Source organism: Fragaria vesca, linkage group LG2 (assembly GCF_000184155.1).
Source record: "Fragaria vesca subsp. vesca linkage group LG2, FraVesHawaii_1.0, whole genome shotgun sequence".
In the NCBI taxonomy this organism is placed as follows: Eukaryota; Viridiplantae; Streptophyta; class Magnoliopsida; order Rosales; family Rosaceae; genus Fragaria; species Fragaria vesca.
The window spans coordinates 20565212-20587036 of NC_020492.1; the positions used below are offsets into that span (position 1 = coordinate 20565212).

A 21825-nucleotide genomic window follows, 5' to 3' on the forward strand; every position below is an offset into this window, starting at 1 on the left:
GAGAGTATATATATATATATATATATATATATATATATATATATATATATATATAAAGCTTCTCAGTTGCGGACGTCCGCATTTATTCTTACGGTGCGGATTTCCACTTTACACTCATTTTTCAATCGAATTTTCACATCTCCACCGTCTAGTATTTAGATACTAATGTATAGATCATTTCTGCAAAATTTCAGCCAATTTGGTTATAATTAAGGCACTCAAAACTGCGCGTTTTTTCTGTTATAAACATGAACGATTCAAGTTCGACAGAATTATGTTCATCCATTGGTTAATCGAGTTTGAGTGCCTTAATGATAACCAAATTGATTGAAATTTTGTAGAGATGGTCTATACATTAGTATCTAAAGACTAGATGGTGGAGATGTGAAAATTCGATTGAAAAGTGAGTATAAAGTGGAAATCCGCACCGTAAGAATAAATACGGACATCCACACCTGAGAAAATATATATATATATATTGTTGGAAATTATGTAATAATATCCAATATGAATGAAAATAAAATTACTCATGACCTTTCCATTTGAAATGGTGTGTCTTTTTCAATAGGTGTCTTTAAGAATCAGTTGTGTCTTTTCAAGGAGATAAGTGAACGGACATGTTGGTTCACTTGGGGTTCTATATAAACCCATACTCATATCTCCTTAAAGATAAGATCAAGAATCTTCAATTCTTCTACAGGTCTTGTCCGTGTCAAGAGAGTACAAGATACAATTTATGGTTTGCTAGAGTCTAAAATTGCGGTGCTTCTATTTTGGATCATCGATTGTTGTATTCTACAAGGCGGACGCCCATCGAACTACAAGCACAAGGGTAGGGGCGAAATCTGTCTTTAGTCAAGTGCATTTATGCATGCCTCAATCGGAATATCAAGTCAGTTCTTTCTTTCCTTGTACAACTTTTATAAGATTCATATAATGTTATACTCATAAATTAGGATTGAATCGTTATTTTCAATCATATTCGTATTTTGTTTTGTTTCTCACACTCTTTATTGAGATTTCTATTTTATTTAAAGATCATATATATCATTGTTCCCCAACATATATATATACAACCCTTCTCGGCTGCGGACGTCCGCACCAATGGTTTTGGTGCGGATTTCCATTTTTGCACCACTTTTCGATCGAATTTCCTCATCTCCACAGTCAAGTATCTAGATAATATTGTGTAGATCATCTCTGCAAAATTTCAGCCAATTTGGTGATCATTAAGGCCCTCAAAATTGTGTTTTTCTGGTATAAACATGAACCGGACAGAATTCAGTTCATCCATTTGTTTTTCGAGTTTGAGGGCCTTAACGATTATCAAATTGGCTGAAATTTTGCAGAGATGATCTACATAATATTATCTAGATACTAGACGGTAGAGATGAGGAAATTCGATCGAAAAGTGGTACAAAAATAGAAATCCGCACCAAAACTTTGGTACAGACGTCCACAGCTGAGAAAAATCGTGTATATATATATTATCCATTAAAATTTGATTTAGAATATGCATGTTTCTTAACTCATAATAGGTGAATAACATTACATGCGAGTGAAATCTAAGATCCATACTCTAACCCTAAGTACTCATTGTGGACAAGTTTCTTGATGCGACTTGTGAGGGTATTAATTGGCGACCAGATCTTGAAACTTATTCTGGTTTTTCTCAATTTGGTGCAATGGTGCTCAATATCTTCCCTATAATTTGTTCGAATTTTCAAAGTCAACCCACCCATTCTATATAATATTGCTCATGTTCATTACGTTTAAAGTTCAAATTTAATATTTTTGCAAAAAAAAAAATAATAATAATAATAATTCTGATCGTGACGCACAGGCCGGATTAATGAATCTGAAAAACAGAATTATTTTTTCTAGAGTGTCGAGTGGAAAAGTTCTGACCTAACTTTCTTTATTGCGAGAGTGACGCAGTATTACTGCAAAAGAAACAAAGAAATGCATCATGCATGGCCTTGCCCTTGTATAATATAAACCAGAGAAATAACTCATCGATCATAAACATGGAAGCACAGACAGCACAGTGCAGACTACGATCGAAGACGTGCATCAGAAGAAAAAGAATTAATACAGATGTGCTTCTTCTCGATCCGATAGAGAGGTCGATAGAGATTTTAGCATGGCAGTGATGGCACCAGGTCAATTCTGAAACCCTTACCCCGAGCAAGAGCAAGAGCAAGAGCCTCGTCATGTTCAGCATCAGCAACACAGATCGACGTACTGCATGGTTCAGAGAATTGCTTTGGTTGTTGCTGTCATGATGATCCATCAGTCAGATGATAAGCATGAACGTATTTAATATATACTGGCCGTGCAAAACTCTCTTAAATCCGATCGCCAGAGAAATAATAAACCCAGTTCTGAACTACCCGGCAAAAACTGCAGCTGAGTAATGCCATTGCAGATTTGCAGACAAGGCTTAATTGCAGGCTTTCAGCAACCATAAAACCTTTACCTTCTTCCTCTTCCTTCCTTCCATGTCAATTCTCCTGCTCTATCTGGATCCCTCTCCCACTGTGCTAGGGCTCGTGCTTTAATAATTTAGTCAATTCATTTCTGGATTCTGGAAAATTATTTTTCAGAACTTGGGTATCTGTACCCAACTTCTTATACATTAATTTGATGCTGTTTGATTCTATAAATCCGGTGCATGGGGTCCCGTTGTTGGGTGGTATGATGAGCTCAATGAGACAAACACTGTGGTGATCGATCGATCACCCAAAATGCTGACTACTTTGTACGCATCGATTTCTAATATTCTACCTCAGTATGGTGTATATAATACAATAAATATAGTATATGGTTTCTGAGTGATCCATGTTATGTAGCACACCGATGGAGAAAAAACTAGGTGCTTATTATCAAGGGAATAGTGCATGCCTTAATTGTTTATAATTAGGATGGTGCATGATGTCATAATACATTTTAATTACTAAGTCAGGATACATAATCTCATATCAGAATTTTTCTAACTTCTAACCACCATATCTAGTCGAGTTGATAAGAGCCTAAATGTGAAACCTCATACCTATGGAGTTAACGCTAATTGAAGTTAAATCCTAATTTATTCTTGGTGGCTAGGAAGGAAACATTCTGACATGATCTCTCGGCGCGGATTAGTTTTTAGGTCTGGAAAGCCTTTGAGAATACCAGATACTCCTAAAAAAACAAGGAAAAAAAAAAGAATTTATCTAACTTATTATTTGGAAATTATGAAAAAGCTAGCTCAAATCATGTCATCACAAGTTCACAACATAATATCTGAGCAGATAATAATTCACACGTCACTTACTGGTATCGGATCAAGATCATCGGGTAACATAATAGTATGGCCGAGTTAGTCTGTGGGAATCAAATCTGTACGCAACATACAAACTATATATCTTGCTCGATCTATTTCACTCTAGCATCTTTTAATAGTTTCTTGACATCAGCATGCATGCATACACAAGGAAGCAGAAGGGTAAAACGCTAGCTTATTATTGCTTGCCGACTTAGGTTAAGTATACAAAAAGGTTTTGGGTCGAGCTTTATCTAACACAAAAACATGATTGCTGACCCAGAAATCAAGTAGAATACTAATAGTGGACAACAGAATGAGGTCACCTTCTTCCTCCTCCTCCTCCTCCTCCTCAGTAGTCAGTACCTCTCTTAGCTTGGTGTGTTATACTTGCTAGAAAAGCCATGACCACACACACACACACTCTTTCTCTCTCTCATATAATTGAAAAGCTAAGCTAGCTAGCTAGGGCCGAGTAATGTTGAGTCTGTTGTCGCCACCATCGGTGGGGGCTCCCAAAAGCTTAATTAGCTCTCGATCGTCTTCAGAACCAATTAGATTGGAAATGGTGTTGCTGCTTCATATTGTTTATGATGCTAAGAATCACTATTAGCGGCTCATAATTCATCGATCCCCTTATGCAACATATATAATCAAACACACGTCTCTTCTCTCTCAAATCCCAGCCTCAAAATTCTTTACTTTACTCGATTTGGTCTTTACCACCGTCCAAACTTGAACCAATTGCTTAGAATCACGCGTAACACTCATGGATTGAAGACTAAGATAATACCGATTTGCTTAGGGTTGGAACTTGGAATTCTGCAAGTTCGATTTCAGATATATGTCATAGCACGTGATCATATGCATTATTTGGTCTTTGTTTTTATTATGTTTTTTGGATTATACTCCACAAGTCTTTCAACTCGATCTGTCATTCCTTCATTTCTAAACATCAATTGCGATTTGCCTCCTCATTTCCTGCTTGTTTGCTGCACTCAGTTTTGGACTTTACTTTGCTAGTCGTCAATCTGCTAGCTTCTTCTGTTTGAGCCCAAAATCCAAAGCCCGAGTCTTGGGGTGGTTGTTCGTTTTGCAGCCCAAATGTAGAGCAAAGTGTTTGAGGCCAACACAATAGTGCTAGTGCTTGTAGATTAATCACAGGGCAAGTAGCTTCCTCATATAGAATTGCTTTTGAATTCTGTGTCCCTTGCAAACCTTGTTAAGTTCTATGTATTGTTAATTGACATCATCCACTTCTTGGTGCTGGGCGTAGCTCTACTGTCCATGCAATGATGCAAGTTATACAAGAATCTTTATTGATTTTAGAGAGCAGTGGATGTCGAGGTTATGTCAGTCATTAAGGCTATTGAGTTAGCTTTGGTGCAAGATTACAAACATATATGGTTAGAACTTAGAGACATTGATTGGCAGCTATGAATTGAGAGACATAATTGTTTGTATCGCATCTATCAGGTGCATTTTTTTTTTAACTGAAAGATGAGTGTAAGAGAGGAGCAAACCTCCCTAACGCTATTGTATTAATATAAAAAAAAAGAACAATAAATGAGTGTGACTAAACCAAAATCTCTTGAAGTAAATTAACTAATAGCGAAATAAAACTAAGAAAACTGAAATGAGGAAGACCTATCACTATTACATTACAATATGACAAATTATTGGGTGCGTTTTCGTTCCTCACATATATATCGAGAATGAAATTATATTGTTGCTATGGCTAACTTAAGTCTTAATTCTAATGGTTCGACGTGACAAAAAGTTAAAATTTTTTGTTGGCGAGATTAGTTGTACCGTTTAATTTTCGATTTCAACACTCGTTCTTTCTTGTGATTTTTTTTTTTTAGAAGTTTAGTTCTTGTAATATATTTTTTCTCATTTTTTTCTCTTTTGCAATAAGCTTGAATAGGGAGTGAGTCGGATGAGGCTAATCCTCTGTTTTCTAGCTCTATCTTCAACACTGGATTCAGGATTGTGAGCTGACAAAGAGTTTCTTGGGCTATATTGTTAGCCCAGAAATCCAGAACGATGAGAAGGTTCTAGAGCCTTGAGGTGCTTGCCACTAGTGTTATTGGGCGAAACTTCTTACAATCTGGAGAAACAACCCAACACCATACCCTGTTCTCTCTAGAACTTTCTCCACCGCCTTAAGAACACACTTCATATAATCTCTCCTCCACATCACAAACAAACTATCTCAGTAAAGATCCCAGCTTTCACTACAAACCCAACTCTTAAACTCACTCAGACCTCAGATTGAGCTACCAAACACCTTCAATCTCATCAAAATTAGCAACACCCAAGTCTTGAAACTCATCTTTTAAGGTGAAACAATGGAGACAGTGATAGTGAAAGAAGAAGAAACTATAACAGCCACAGTTGGTTCATCGTCTTCATCTTCTTCAAGCCTGACACCGCGACCGATGGAGGGCTTACACGATTTGGGTCCGCCACCATTTCTTTCAAAGACTTTTGAAATGGTGGAGGACCCTTCTACTGACCCCGTTGTTTCCTGGAGCAGAGCTCGCAACAGCTTCATTGTTTGGGACTCTCATCAGTTCTCATCCACTCTTCTTCCTCGGTACTTCAAGCACAATAATTTCTCGAGCTTCATTCGCCAGCTTAATACATATGTAAGTACCAATTCCACCATTTTTTTTCATGTTTATGTTGCAGAATCATACCTGGGTCTCTTGAATTTGAATGAAGTAATAGTACCCTTTTGTATTTTGGGCTGCTTGAAAGATTTAAACTTTAAGTTGTTTGCTAATTAATTAGTCTATAGTGGTTAATTTTGGGTTTCATTGTTAGGACTTAGGATTGCTTAGATTGTGTTTGATATAATGCCTAACTGGGTTTGTGTTCCATATTCTTTGTTACATTTGCTGATTAGATTATTGATTAGTTAATTTACAAGGATTGCTGAACTGAATTTTCAAATGCAGGGTTTCAGAAAGGTTGATCCGGATCGATGGGAGTTCGCGAATGAAGGGTTTCTTGGAGGGCAGAGGCATTTGTTGAAGACCATCAAGAGGAGGAGGCATGTGTCGCAGAATATGCATGAAGGTGGAGGAGGGGCTTGTGTTGAATTGGGACAGTATGGGCTAGAGACTGAGCTTGAAAGACTGAAGAGGGACAGAAATGTGTTGATGACTGAAATAGTGAGATTGAGGCAGCAACAACAGAATTCAAAGGAGCTGGTCATTGCAATGGAGGATCGGTTGCAGACGACTGAGAAGAAACAGCAACAGATTATGAGTTTCCTTGCAAAAGCACTCAAGAACCCATCTTTTATCCAAAACTTTGCTCAGAAAAGAGAGTTGATTGGTGTTGAAATTGGTCGAAAGCGAAGATTAGCTGCCAGCCCGAGTGTGGAGAATTTGCAAGAGATGCCTACAGCCCATGTTTTGGCCAGGTCAAGAAGTCAGGATCAGGGAGAGTTTCCAACCATGGAGTCAGACTTTGAGTCACTTTTCTCAGCTGCTGCTTTGGACAATGAATCAAGCAGTGATTTCAAGGGCTCTAATCTAACTTCAATACCCACAAGTAATGGTGGCAACTTGGGCACTGTGAATGAGACGATGTGGGAGGACTTGTGGAGTGAAGAGCTCATTGGTGGAAATCCAGAGGAAGAGGTTGTGGTGGGGAATGATTCTGAAATCGATGTGGAGGTGGAGGATCTTGTTGCTGATCCTTCAGAATGGGGTGAGGACTTGCAAGACCTTGTTGATCAAATGGATTATCTGATCAAGGCCAATCCTTAGGGAAGATAGTCAGATATCGGTGACTCATTGATGAAGATGTTGTGTTTAGATGAATTGGTCCCTGGAACACCATTCCTTGCTCATCATATTTGGTATATGCTTTAATTGGTTTTGATTTTAATAAGTCTGTGTTCTTTGTTGTGAGTGAGAAATAATGTATGATTTCTGATGCAGCAGGGAATGGTGAATGTTGCAATGGGGCCGATAATTGTTGCTGTTTTTTTTATATCCTTTTGCAATCATGATTTAGTTTTTTTAAACATTGGTGGTACTTCTGATTCTAATCAGTTCTGTTGTGATTTAGTTTCTTCTTCTTTGGTGTTTTGCAGGAGGTGAAGCCTATGGAGTCGAGTAAGGAAGGGTCGTTGAACTCATACTTTGCTCTAGCTTCACACTGGAGTTCAATCAGTCTGTATCAGATTCATTCATTCATGTAGTGCTGTAGATAGCAGTTAACTAGGTTGATATATGAGTACATAAAAACTGTGTATGGAAAATGGGTACTAGGTAGTTTCATTCTAATTGTAGTTGAGTTCACAATAAGGTAAATTGCATGTCATGTACTCTTATAGCTGGTGTGTAATTGTTAAGTCTTGGCTTAATGTAAAACTCTTCTGTTCAAATAGAATTCCCTTCCATCTTGAAGAAGTTTCGCAATGTCAATACTAGAACTGGCAATTTGAGTAACATTACAGACATTTCTATATTCGCAGACAACCTCTGGAACCTATTTCTGCTAAACATATTCATCATAAATACTTTGTTTTCTCAGCAATGGTACCCGTGGCTTGCCACGGGTGTTTCTTGTGCATTGTTAATAATTTACGATTATGACAGACGTGAATGAAATGACTTGATTTTTAACCAAGATGATAAAATAAGATATAGTTTTCTTTTTCTAATATTAGTTGAGTTTACGTTACTACAGTTCATAAAACTATACAAAACTATTGTATCAACACATCAACCATTTTAGGGAATAGGGAGACATAGATACAAAACTATTGTATCAACACATCAAATATTACAGAGAATAGGTAGACCTAAAATTTATCGATAGAAATGCCACCAGTAGCTTCCTCAAGAGTTAAGTAAATGAACTTCAATAACACCTGAGGATAAAAAAAAACCCATATTACCCTAAAACATATGCTCAACAGTGCAGCAAGGATAGAGAAACAGAGCACAGAGCACTATTGAAACAAATTCGAGCTTCTAAACAATCTATCCTCCTTTCTTCCTCTGTATTCTGTTTGCTCTCTCCTTTAAAAAAAAACAAAACCTGAACATCTTTTCTCCTCATCTTTTAAAAGCCTTTAGAACACTCGAGTACGTGTAATACGAAGAAAGAAAATGCCGATAAGAAACATGGGAGGGCAAATACGGAACTACAGATGAAAAAATAAGGGCAAAAATGTCCTCACACTATTCACGTTCCAACATAAAATAGGGGCAAAAACGTCCTCACACTATTCACTTAAATAATGCTTATGAATAGTTAACCATATGAATAGTTAACCAACAAATAGTGTGTGTATATATATAGCCCTTCTTGGCTGCGGACGTTTGCACCGAAGGTTTCGGTGCGGATTTCCATTTTTGCACCACTTTCCGATCGAATTTCCTCATCTCCACCGTCTAGTATCTAGATAATATTGTGTAGATCATCTCTACAAAATTTCAGCCAATTTGGTGATCGTTAAGGCCCTCAAACTCGAGTTTTTCTGGTATGAACACAACCGGACAAAATTCAGTCCGTCCATTTGTTTTTCGAGTTTGAGGGTCTTAACGATTACCAAATTAGCTGAAATTTTGCAGAGATGATCTGCACAATATTATCTAGATACTAGACGGTGGAGATGAGAAAATTCGATTGAAAAGTGGTGCAAAAATAGAAATCCGCACCAAAATTTTGGTGCGGACGAGAATTCCTATATATATATAAATAAATTTTCAGGGCATTGGACCTTCTTTGGGTTTGAATGGCTGAACTCCTGCTCTCCAAAGCAACCCAAATTGACAGAAAAATCCTGTGCAGAACAAAAGCCACGAGTGTGACAGGTTGACAGAAAAACAAAATTATATACTAGTAAATTGCCTTCTGCAGAATAAATAGGATTTTTTTTCCTTTAGACACATGCACATGATTAATCGGCACTCTTATATGCTTTGGAATTTGACACTGTGAAGACAAACGCAGGGAGGAAGGAATCAAAACCATTGCTGATAGCAGAACAAAGAAATAGATACTCATCTATCTCAACTGGAGTGGTGACAAACGACTGAAAATAAGAAAATGATAGGCATACAAACGAAGAATTAGAATATTTGAAAACCCCATTGTTCTATATAAGGGTCGCATTCAATAAAAAAAGATAAGAGTAGATTAATGGTTGAAAACCCAACCTAGTTTTGGTTCCTTGTACTAGCTAACACAGCTCCATTGTGCCATATTCTTTTCGAAGTTCGGTCGGCAGATTATGCATCTAGAGCTTGAAAGGGGTTCTATAATGCTCTGCAGTAATGAAACACTTGTAGACTCTAAAATTTTGATACTCCAAAACACAGTTGAATTTTGAAAGCATGAAAGCAAACATAGTGTCCTGGCCGGCAGGAAATGTCATGCTTTCATCACCACCACAACATGGTGCAAAAATTTCAGGAATAAAATCATTTGCATAGAGACAAAGGACCCAGTAACCTTGTTCAAGTTGCCTAGTGAGCAGTGAGACCCAGGCACTTATTCCATCAACTATATATTAAACCAAACCCAAGTTTGTTTGATCAGGTATACTCTCCTTTCTTTCTCACTCAGACAACTAAAGGAAGACAGCTTTCACAGATTGATGGGGATGGAGTTTTTGATTACCAATGGTTCTCTGGTGTCAACCATTTTCACAGTGCTGGCAGTATTGGCTGGAGTCTTGGGATACTTGTATGCACCATACTGGGGAGTGAGAAGGGTTCCTGGCCCACGAACTATCCCTTTTCTAGGACACCTTCCCTTGCTGGCTAAGCATGGTCCTGATTTGTTCTCAGTTCTTGCCAAGCAATATGGCCCTATCTTCAGGTTAGTATGTGTTTCTGGATGTAGCAAGTAGCAACTAGCTATATCAAGCTTGTTGTTTGAAGCAGAAATTTAACTGTTTGTGAGAAATCTTAACTGCACTCTCAGATTGTGGCTAATTTTTTTTTCTGTTAATTATGAGTTTGTGGTGTTGATTACACATTTGATCTTGTAGTTGACTTCAAACTTTAGTCATGTCAGGTAAATTTGTTGATTAATGTTGGGCAGGTTTCATATGGGAAGGCAGCCACTTATAATTGTAGCAGATGCAGAACTTTGTAGAGAAGTTGGAATCAAGAAATTCAAAGACATTCCAAACAGAAGCATACCATCTCCAATCTCAGCCTCACCTCTTCACCAAAAGGGTCTCTTTTTCACCAGGTAATGTTATTTTCATGTATGATGTGGAGAATATCAGCTAAAGTTCATAACTTATTTTTTTATTTACTGAGAATGATTTTGAGCCTAATTGATTCAGGGATATAAGATGGTCAACCATGAGAAACACCATTTTATCAGTGTATCAACCTTCATACCTAGCCAGCCTTGTTCCCACCATGCAATCATATATTGAATCTGCAACTCAAAACCTTGATGACTCTTCCAACAAGGAAGACATTACCTTTTCAAACCTCTCACTCAGATTGGCCACTGATGTTATTGGACAAGCTTCCTTTGGTGTCGACTTTGGCCTTTCAAAACCACAGTCTATTAGTAATTCAATCAACAAGGTTGATAATGGTGAAGACAAGAATGATGATGAAGTTTCAGATTTTATCAACCAACACATCTATTCCACAACTCAGCTTAAGATGGACTTATCAGGTTCCTTATCAATCATATTGGGACTACTTGTCCCCATAATACAAGAGCCATTTAGGCAAATCTTGAAGAGAATTCCGGGCACTATGGACTGGAAAGTAGACCGGACTAACCAGAATTTGGCAGGCCGGCTTGATCAGATTGTAATGAGGAGAATGAAAGATAGCGATCGAGGTACCAAGAATTTCTTGTCACTCATAATGAATGCAAGGGAGTCAGAGGGGGTAGCAAAGAGTGTGTTCACTCCAGACTACATTAGTGCAGTCACTTATGAACATTTGCTTGCTGGGTCGGCCACCACATCTTTTACATTGTCCTCAGCTGTTTACTTGATTTCTGGACACCCGGAAGTGGAAAGCAAGTTGCTAGCAGAAATCGATGGATTTGGTCCACATGATCAGATCCCAACAGCTCCTGATCTTCAGCACAAATTCCCTTATCTTGAACAGGTAAGTAGCATGAAACAAGAGCTAATCAAGTAGTCATTTGTTTGATGTTTTTTTTACTTGATATGTCTATACAAAATTGGCAGGTTATTAAAGAGGCAATGAGGTTTTACTTGGTTTCTCCACTAGTTGCAAGAGAAACGTCAAGAGAAGTAGAAGTAGGAGGTTATCTTCTACCAAAGGTACACTGCTGTTTAACGAAGGACCTCTTCATACCGGTTTGAATCACTGTATGTAACCTAATGAGATATTTGTTTTGAGCAGGGGACTTGGGTCTGGTTAGCTCTCGGAGTTTTAGCGAAAGATCCAAAGAACTTCCCTGAGCCAGAGAAGTTCAAGCCAGAGAGGTTTGATCCGAATGGCAAAGAAGAGAAACAAAGGCATCCTTATGCTTTCATACCATTTGGAATAGGGCCTAGAGCATGCATTGGTCAGAAGTTTTCTCTACAAGAACTAAAGCTCTCACTGATACATTTATACCGGAAATATGTATTCAGGCACTCTCCAAACATGGAGGCACCTCTGGAACTTGAGTTCGGCATTGTTCTTAACTTCAAGAAAGGTGTCAAGCTTACAGTTATTAAGCGGACATGATGTACTCATTCATTTTCAGTCATGATCATCACGAGTTCCACAAGCTCTACTGTTTTACAAATCAAAAGCAAAGTTGTTTAGTGTTGATTTAGCATGTCATGCTGCTCAAGAAGTTGTTTCTAGAGTTATAAACTAGTTTGGTTCCATCCAGCAGGATACATCCTTCAGAAACCTAGGGTGAAACATTGTATACACGTTTTATGATTAATCTCGTAAGAAATATGAAATAAGTAGGAAGCAGTGTGCAATTTCATAACAACAAATCAACATTTTTTTACAAATGAAACCTCAAATCATAATCAAGGTCGATTATCAAGGACGCATCTATTACTCTAGCACAAAACACTAACTTACACAATAGGGAACAGGGAACAACAAGCGGTTGATCTTTCTCAAGCAAAGTCCAACTAATCATATGATCAAGTATCCCTTTCACCTTAATTTCATAGAGTTCTTATCCAAGCGGTTGGCATGCCAAGCGGCTTTGAGAAATGGACTGATGGTGGTTCAGAACCAGCACTACTTTTGGAATCCTCATTAGAGAATGCCCCAGACCTCTTGAGAAACTGAAACTCATCCATGGATTGCCTTTGAGTTCTGTGAGATTGATAACTTGCTGCTTTCTGCTTTGCCTTTGTTGACTCAGTCAGGTTCATGTAACTTGGCCTAAAGTTACTGCTCTCATCTGTTCTATCCGAAGCCAGTCCGGTGTTTCCTGAAACAGGTATTGTGGATGTAAGTGAAGATGAGCCAGGGCTGTCATCATACCCAAACTCTGAACTTGGGCTCGACGAGGAGCGAGTAGTCACTTGCCCAAGGTGTGGTGGCTTTGCTGATATCCTAGTGGTGACAATGTTCCTTCTCACTTTGACTGAATGGTGATATCCTAGCGGTGACAGTGTTCCTTCTTACAAACAAATTCTTATATAATTTTGACAGAAAAATCCAGAACAAAGGCCACGAGTATGACAGATTGACGGACAGAAAAACAAAATTATATACTAGTAAATTGCCTTCTGCAGAATAAATAGGATTTTTTTTTTTCCTTTAGACACATGCACATGATTAATCGGCAAACATAATTTTTTTTTTCTAGTTTTATTTCGTTGTTATTTTTTTTGAGAGGTTTTGGTCTAGTCTCCTCTCTTGATGTTTTTTTCTTTTCTTTTTTAATACATAAGTGGTAGGCGGCCATTCCTTTCTCTCACTCATCTTTCAGCCAAAAAAAAACCATGGTTAATCGGCAATCTTATATGCTTTAGAATTTGACTATGTGAAGAGAAACGCAGGGAGGAAGGAATCGAAACCATTGTTGATAGCAGAACAAAGAAATAGATGCTCATCTATCTCAATTGGAGTGGTGACAAACGAGTCAAAATAAGAAAATGATAGGCATACAAACGAAGAATTAGAGTAGAGGAAATTTTACAAACCATACCTCAAATAAATGCCATTCATCAGTTCAATACACCATATTTAAAAACTATCATATTGATACTCAAATAATGGAACATAATTACTTTTAGTATTTGCTGTTAATGACGGCGTTAACTCTCTATACTTTTAAAGGGGTATTTTCGTCTCCTTAGTTGATACGATTTTCTTTGACGACAGAGGCCGTTTTGCTGCCACTCTCTTCTAAGAGTACTGGATCTTGTAGCGGTCTGACGATATTCGACAGCCAGAGACCCAGAGTATGCCTTTCTTTTGTATCCTAGTGAACCCAATGACCCATTAAAATGGGTGGCATGAACTTATTTCAATATTTGGATTCACAGATTTTGCTACTTGTGCTTCTTCTGCAATTACTTTTCTTAATTACCAACCTAAACATCAATCTCTGACAGAGCCAATGAGTTCTAGCAAAGGGGATTCTTGGGTCGAGTTCTCCATCGGGTTGGGTCAGAAACTTGGAATGGAGATCGGAAAATTGGGAATTGTTTACTAGAGAAACAACAAAGTTTTGTGTTTAGTTGGAATCTAGATTCTGAACTTTGGGGGAGTTTTAATTATTGGAGAACTAATGCAAGTACAAGAAGAAAACAATGAAAAACAAGAAGAGGAAGGTTCAATTTGTAGCAATTTTGTGTCTGATATAAGAGATATATTGTCAGGACCCACCTCGAATTTCATCCTGAAACCTGAAGTAAATCCTGCGGGGGCCACCTCCAAGGAAAATTTACCGAAAATTCGGCATAACCTCCCTTGAAAATAGACAACCCTTCCTAGAAAATACCTGCATACACTTCAAAAGAATCCATCTATAACCCTCTATTTCTGGAGCCTTCGTGCTCCTCAAATCACAACATCTCCCAATTTATTTACTAACTAAAAAAAAGAAAATCTCACACCTAACAACTACAGTTCAGAGCAACTCTATTTGAGAGGAAATGAACTAGAAATATAAAATGAGCAGAAGCTATACTATTGACTATGCCTCTTCTCCATGTACGCCCGACCTCAACTATGCTAACCTGCAAATTGGGCATTTTTAAAACGAAGGGCCCAGGGAAAACATTTGCAAACGTTAGAGTGAGTGGACAAAAATAAATTTAATGAAAATATTTATGCTTTCCCAATTTAAATTTCCATAGAAAATATGCTGCATGCGACAGCTCAAAAGCTCTCAACTCATGAATTGACAATTACATGACTAGCTCCGGCTAGTCTCCAAATTTAATAAAATGAAGCCTCTCAAGCTAAAATAATATATATATATATATAAGTATGTATTTTGTAATATCCCACATCGGCCAACCGGAGAGGGGTTATGTGCTGTATATGTACATGGCCACCACCAACCTAACACGAGGCTTTTTGGTGGCTCAGCGGCTTCGGAGGGGATGGGTACTCCGAGGTTAAGCATGTCGATGCGAGAGCAATCCCAGGATGAGTGACCTACTGGGAAGTTGCTCCTGAGCTGCCGGAAACAAAACCGTGAGGGCCGGTGGGCCCAAAGCGGACAATATCGTGTTACGGCGGAGCGGGTCCCGGGATGTGACAAATGGTATCAGAGCCACTCTGCCGTGTGGTGCGAGTGTGCCGACGAGGGCGTCGGACTCCCAAGGGGGGTGGATTGTAATATCCCACATCGGCCAACCGGAGAGGGGTTATGTGCTGTATATGTACATGCCCACCACCAACCTAACACGAGGCCTTTTGGTGGCTCAGCGGCTTCGGAGGGGATGGGTACTCCGAGGTTAAGCATGTCGATGCGAGAGCAATCCCAGGATGAGTGACCTACTGGGAAGTTGCTCCTGAGCTGCCGGAAACAAAACCGTGAGGGCCGGTGGGCCCAAAGCGGACAATATCGTGTTACGGCGGAGCGGGTCCCGGGATGTGACATATTTACACTCGTCATACTTCTTGTACGAATTCTATGAAGGAATAAGAAAAATAGAAATTTATATAAGGTTACTACGCTTGCGTCTAACGCTCACGTCATACCGGCCATAATAGAATTTTACCTCATTATGGCGGAAAAGCACGAGTGTATATATACGTGCATATTTTATATAGAGCTACGACGATTGCGTCTAACGCTCACGTCACACCATAATGGAATTTTACCTCATTATGGCGGAAAAGCAAGTATAGTTAGCTAGCATTTATTTATTTATATACATACTATCCTCATAATCATCCATATACATATCTACCGAAAATCTCATTTTCGGTAACTCTCCAAAAATAATGAAAATTGCCAATTATAAAAGAAGCAATAAATATATGACTCCACCAAAAATGAGAAATCTCATTTTCGGTAACTTTCTAAATAACGAAGTTAACAAATAAAATAAGAGCCTTTACTTCCAAAAATAACTTCACGAAAATAAACAATTCCACAAATTGATATTCAATAAAATCATTCATGTAATATGAAATCACCGCATGCTTATATATAATTTAAAACGAACGTCCGCTCACAACTTTTGGCATAAGCCCGATGATATCCAATTCGCCACTTAAATGAGCTCTCCTCAAATCCTGGCACAAAAACCATACTTAGGACCAAACTTCAATTTCAGAAAAAAAAAAAAATAACACTTAAATATAACCCAAAACTCTTCCGCCTAATCCACTACCCTTTCTAGAGTTAAGCTTATCGGATTCACGTCAAACTCCAACCATAGCCTCAATTCATTTATTTCAACATTCTAAAACAATAATAACGGAAATCCAACGGTCGGATTCTACCCCATTAACTGCCAAATTCACCAATCTTTCAAAAATCCAAAACCTATTCAAAACTCCTCAAAAAATTCTAAACTTCATACATTAAACTCCCCTTAATATTACACATTTAAAATCATGAAAATCCCCCTAACAGCGGTGCCACCTCCATCTGCTCCGCCTGCAGTGGCGGCGGGAGGCCGACTCCGGCGACCTCCAATGCCTACCAAATTTTGATAGCATCTTCCTCTCAACTCACTTTATAACTTTTCTAACTAGCACAAACACCAATTCCAAGCCTAAGTAGGCCAATCGAACGAAAACATTACCAAGAACCCTAGAAATTAATTCAACTTGACATTTCTCCTTAACTAGCTCAACAGGGAGTGAATCATTTGGAGGGATGAATGCACAAGAGGAGAGCTTCCTTTTGAGCCAAGTAGCTCCGGCTGCAGCGGCCGGATGAGGGAGTTCCGGCGAGAGAACCACCACGGCAGTCGGACCTTTCAGGCGAGATAACTCCCTCACGGCGGAGCTAGGGCGGCTCTCACCGGTCCAGGAAGGAAGCTGGGTCGAGGGCTGACCGATCAGGACCGGTGTGGCATTCTCAGGCGGCCGGACGATGGCGGACTGGCGAGAAGAAAATCCGGCAGGGAGAGGGCTCGGGGAGAAATCGGGAGAAAAGAGAGAGAAGTGAAGGGAGAGTTATGTTGGGCTTTCCAACCAGTTCCACCCAAGGATTAAAATATCGGTATCGGTGTATCTATCGGTCCTTTGAAAAAAAGAGATTTCAGATATATCGGGGAAACCCGGGAAAAAATATAAAGATTTTGAAGAAAAAAAATTTTTTTTTGAAATTTTTAATTCATTGGATTTACATATAAATATTACAAACATCAACTTCATCTACATCCAGAATGAGAATCTAGGTTGTTGATAAGACGCACGCTAATCCATAAAAGTACAATAATAAGACCAAGACATATAACTCATATAGTACGAATTGTAGTGTTAAATATGATAATTATATATGGAGTACGGCTATTGAGACCTCCAAATTTGCTCACTTGACCTCCCTTTATTATGAGTTATTGAATGACAATTATCTCCTCTTACGTAATGACTATTAAGGACAATAATCATATAAAAATAAGTATATTTATTCTCTCTACACTTTCCAATTCAATAATTAATTGATTGTATTCTTTATTATTTTCCTTATATATTTTTAATTTCTAATTTTACTACATATTATATATTTAATTAAAACTAAAACTATGATCAATATCAACAATGTGACATAGAATTTTCTACTATCATACATATTGAAAGCATATATATACAAGGTGAAGGATTATATATGCAAAAACAAATCGATAATGAAAAATTAAATAACTATAGAAATAATTTCATGATGTACATAAAATAGAGGGAAAAAAGGAACATACATAGTATACAATGTTATCCTTGATCGTTGTTTAGCACAAGTAAAATAGAAAAAGAAAAGCTAATTTATGTTAGAATATTTTCTTGTTGGTAAATATAATTTTTTTTATCAGATAATTAAACTATTATTATGCTACAACGAGCCTACTGTGAGTCGAAGACACGACCTCTCACTTATAAGGAGGGACGGTACTGGGTTGGTAAATATAAGTTTTTGAAACCCAATATTTTATGTTATTTGATTTTTAAGAGAAAAATTGACGTTATTGAAAACTTTTTTTTACAAATTGATCAAATAATGGGCCGGTTTGGTGATATTCTATGGGAAATAAAAATATATCAAGGAATTAAGGTCGTGAAAGAGATTTGAACGAAAAAAAAAATAACAGGAATAGAGGTCTCGATGATAGCATGCAAAAAGAAAAAAAAATAAAAGAATGAGAAGTCTAGAGAATAAATAAGAGGTATAATGAATAACTTATCAACATATATGTGAATAACATACATAAGGTTATTTTAGGAATTTGAAAGGAGGTCTAGTGAGCAAATGCTTGTAGTTAAAATTAAAAAGGAGGTGTAAATAGCATGAGAAGTATACTGAGCAAATTTGGAGGTCTCAATAGCCGCACTTTTATATATGTCTTTGGAACAGCTGACTGTTTCCCCTATAAATGGATAGTAAGGATGAATCCAACTGGATGACTGATCATTGACTTCCGTGCGTTGATTATAGCCATATTGATTGTTGCCTTCTTGAGATTCATTTGAGGTTCCAGTCCCACTACCTAAACTGATAGACTCAAAACTTAGTGCAACTGAAACAACATCTTGATTATCATTTAGACCTCTAGTCTTCCCATACATGGTATCCTCTTACGCTCCATACCTAGTACTTCTATAGCCATGATCGTAATTTTTTTCAGATGAAAATTTGTTCAATCCACTAACTGTAGAAGATACTCCATATACAAACCTGGTATTTCCACCACATTTTTCGCTTCCACCGTCTTCATCATTATCTTATCGAAACCACCACTCTTCATTGGGATACACCTCGAAGGAATTACTTCTCTTCTGGAAATCACTCAAGACCCGCACTCTTCATTGGGATATACCTTGAGGGAATTACTTCTATTCTAGATATACCACGAGGGAATTTCTCTTCTGGAAATCAATCAAGAGTCAAGACCCTCACTCTTCATTAGGATATATCTCGAGAGAATTACTTCTCTTTCGGATATCATTTCTTTTTTTTTTTACAGATATTTTTTTAATATATCGGTGATATATCAGAAATATCATAAATATCGGAGATATTTCTTAAATATCGAAGATATTTGACGGTATTGGAGAAATATCGGGGAAATATCGTAGATACGGTGGAAGATAAGATATTGACCCCTATAGATATATCTGTCATTCGAAAAAAAGAGATATCGGATGATATATCGGATATATCGCAGAGATTTTAATCTTTTGTTTCACCATCCCAAATCATTTAAAACCCAACACTAAAAATTAACACCCCAAAATAATATCATAATAAAATTTACCTTTTACTAGCTAAAATTACCATTTTTACCGTCATCACATTTTTCTCCTACGAATAATTCCTCCGAAATAATCATCCCCCAAAACCTCTCTAGGGACCAATTAAACTATAAACTCATTGACGAAGACGGTAAAACTCTTATTAATACTAAGCTAGTAAATAAGGTAAGTAAAAATTTAAGAGTCGGGATGTGACATATATAAATGAGAACATGTGCTCAGGTGTGGCTGTATGCGGCGGAGTGAGAGGGAGAGAGGGAAAAGGCCGAGAAAAATAAAAAGATGTAATTGCCTATGAAACAGCTTTTGTAGCAGTCGACTTGACATTGTTAGAAACTTAAAGACGGAAGGTATCAAATTTATGTCAGCTTTACATGTTAGGGTACAAATATCATAGTTTTGAAATGTCATATACCATAATGATGAATGAATGTTATATGTAGGGCTGGGCACTTAGTACCGGAATCCCGATCTCGTACCGGTCCCGTCCCGAAAGTTAGCGGGACGGGACGAGATAGGTTTTGAAAATAGCAATCCCGTCCCGTTTTAACATTACCATAACGGGACGGGACGGGACGGGACTATCCCGAAAAATCCCGTCCCGTCCCGTAATATTAGAATACTTAATTTTATTCATTTTATACTTGATTTTTTAGGTTGCATGGTGTTACAATGCACTCAACCACACTTAATTTGGTCTAAAATAATACTTTTAATTTCATTCATGTTCTTTTTTTTTGCTTGTGTGATTTTGGATATTTTTAGTTGTTGTTTGTAGGGTTAATTTTTAATGTGGGATGTTTAGTACTTTTAAAGTGGGTATGTAATTTAGCACCTATGCACCTATGTTCTTGTTGATTTTAGTACTTCTAATTTCATCAATGTTCTTTTTTTTGTTTATGTGTTTTTGGATATTTTTTTTTTCATTAATTTCATTAATGTTGTTCCAAACAGCATAAAAATGTCGAAAATTTCATACACTGATCAATTGTGGTGGAGCATTTGAATGCTTGGAGTTTCTCAACCCGTTTTTCCACCTGTGGTGGTGTTTGATAATCAATTAATTTGTTCTTAAAAAAAAAAAAAAAAAATTTTAGTCGGGATCGGGATCGGGACGTACGGGACAGATTTTTAAAAACACCTTCCTGTCCCGTCCCCAGCCCAGCCCTAGTTATATGGGGTACCATTGGTAAAATTTCCTCATTAGAATATTTGAAAACCCCGTTGCTCTATACAAGGGGTCGCATTCAATAAAAAAGATAAGAGTAGATTAATGGATGAAAACCCAACCTCGTTTTGGTTCCTTGTACTAGCAAACACAACTCCATTGTGCCATATTCTTTTCAAAGTAAAAACTCATGTTCTCTCTTTGTCCTCTTGTGTGAGAGGTTTCTCGGCAACAGCTAGGTCAGATTAGCAATGGCTTTGCATTTTCGATTGAGAGAAGGATCTCTTCCTCTCTCTCTCTCGTCAAACCTGTGGGAGTGACGGCGGACATGCTCGATAGTCCTCTCTATATACATGTTTCGACGGTTTTCCTGCTACTTCTGTTGGGGAGGTTGTTGGCGGCGTCGATACATGCCTGATTACGTGCATTTGTATACACATAATTACTACTTAAACACTAGAATTTAACTATTTCTTAAGTTAATTATTATGTAATTAATCTACTTTTTATTTATTTATAAAAAATAAGAGGAAATGTGGATTTCGGAAAAAAATGATGCAACATTGGAGCAAAATGAAGATTTTGAGGAAATGCCGAAATTATCGATGCGGGTCAACGTACGGTGAACAATATCATCAAGAATGCGAAACTAATGTGGAGTTGCATTAAGAAAATGAATTAAGAGGATCAATTAATCATCACCTTGATTAATTAGCTTTTTGCTTTGGTTAATAATGGAGATGATCACGTGCAGATGCAAGACAGCTAGCTAGCAATGTTCCCCATTCTATCCACCCACACGCTGCCACGTGGCATGACAGTTTTGTCTCCCACGAACATGAACCGAGCAACTTTGGGGAAAAACCTATTTACTATATATCTATCACTGTTTATATACATTTACTATATATGTATTTGTTGATCTATATATCTACTAGAATTATACCCGCGCCTTGGCGCGGTATATACATTTACGGTGTGTTTGGATGTGGGTGAATTTCTGAGAATTTAATAAAAAATAAGGAATTCCCAATTTCTTAGGACGGTTTTCCTCGTTTGGATACTTATCTTATGGAATTAGCAATTTTCACAGGAAAATAATCGTGAAATTTAGGAACTTAAATTCCCGACTTGAATTCCTCACAAAATAAGCATCATTTGTCAATTTCTTTAACTAAGATTAGTCTGAATACAAATTCTTGTCATTTTAAAACTCTACATCATGAAATCCAAACAATGAAATTCTCGATTAATAGGATTTAAATTCATGGAATTGTATTTTGAAATTTCTATGGACACATCATGAAATTCAAACAATGGAATTCTCAATTAATAGGATTTAAATTCATGACATTGTAATTCTCATGACTTTAAAATTTCTATGGACATTAAAATTACTTTATCCAAAAACAACGTTATGAAGCTGGTCAATGAGTTAATTGATTGATATAAATGTTTATGATATGTACTTC

At 37.4% G+C, this 21825-nt stretch overlaps 2 protein-coding genes across 3 annotated transcripts; both read left to right on the forward strand.

The window, feature by feature from the left end:
• Positions 1 to 5510: 5510 nt before the first annotated feature.
• Positions 5511 to 7543, forward strand: LOC101312795 (heat shock factor protein HSF30-like). Of its 2 annotated transcripts, XM_004291004.1 has the most exons (3): positions 5511 to 5955; positions 6268 to 7027; positions 7416 to 7543. In XM_004291004.1, the coding sequence occupies exons 1-3, from the start codon at positions 5656 to 5658 to the stop codon at positions 7439 to 7441; spliced, it is 1086 nt and encodes a 361-aa protein (XP_004291052.1). In that variant the 5' UTR covers positions 5511 to 5655; the 3' UTR covers positions 7442 to 7543. The 2 variants fall into 2 exon arrangements, with proteins under 2 accessions (XP_004291052.1, XP_004291051.1); XM_004291003.1 differs by having other exon boundaries at positions 6268 to 7431.
• Positions 7544 to 9989: 2446 nt separating this feature from the next.
• Positions 9990 to 12015, forward strand: LOC101313274 (thromboxane-A synthase-like). The gene is made up of 5 exons (XM_004291005.1): positions 9990 to 10156; positions 10382 to 10534; positions 10632 to 11424; positions 11508 to 11603; positions 11686 to 12015. Exons 2-5 carry the CDS (start codon positions 10389 to 10391, stop codon positions 12013 to 12015), a joined length of 1365 nt encoding a protein of 454 aa, XP_004291053.1. The 5' UTR covers positions 9990 to 10156; positions 10382 to 10388.
• The last annotated feature ends 9810 nt before the right edge of the window (positions 12016 to 21825 follow it).

Excerpts from the sequence above, each read along its gene's own strand:
- LOC101313274 (XM_004291005.1), top strand. The coding sequence starts at position 10,389 with ATGGGAAGGCAGCCACTTATAATTGTAGCAGATGCAGAACTTTGTAGA. Across the intron at positions 11,425-11,507 it reads AATTCCCTTATCTTGAACAG|GTTATTAAAGAGGCAATGAG; the intron begins GTAAGTAGCATG and ends CAAAATTGGCAG. Across the intron at positions 11,604-11,685 it reads GAGGTTATCTTCTACCAAAG|GGGACTTGGGTCTGGTTAGC; the intron begins GTACACTGCTGT and ends TGTTTTGAGCAG.
- LOC101312795 (XM_004291003.1), top strand. The coding sequence starts at position 5,656 with ATGGAGACAGTGATAGTGAAAGAAGAAGAAACTATAACAGCCACAGTT. Across the intron at positions 5,956-6,267 it reads TTCGCCAGCTTAATACATAT|GGTTTCAGAAAGGTTGATCC; the intron begins GTAAGTACCAAT and ends TTTCAAATGCAG.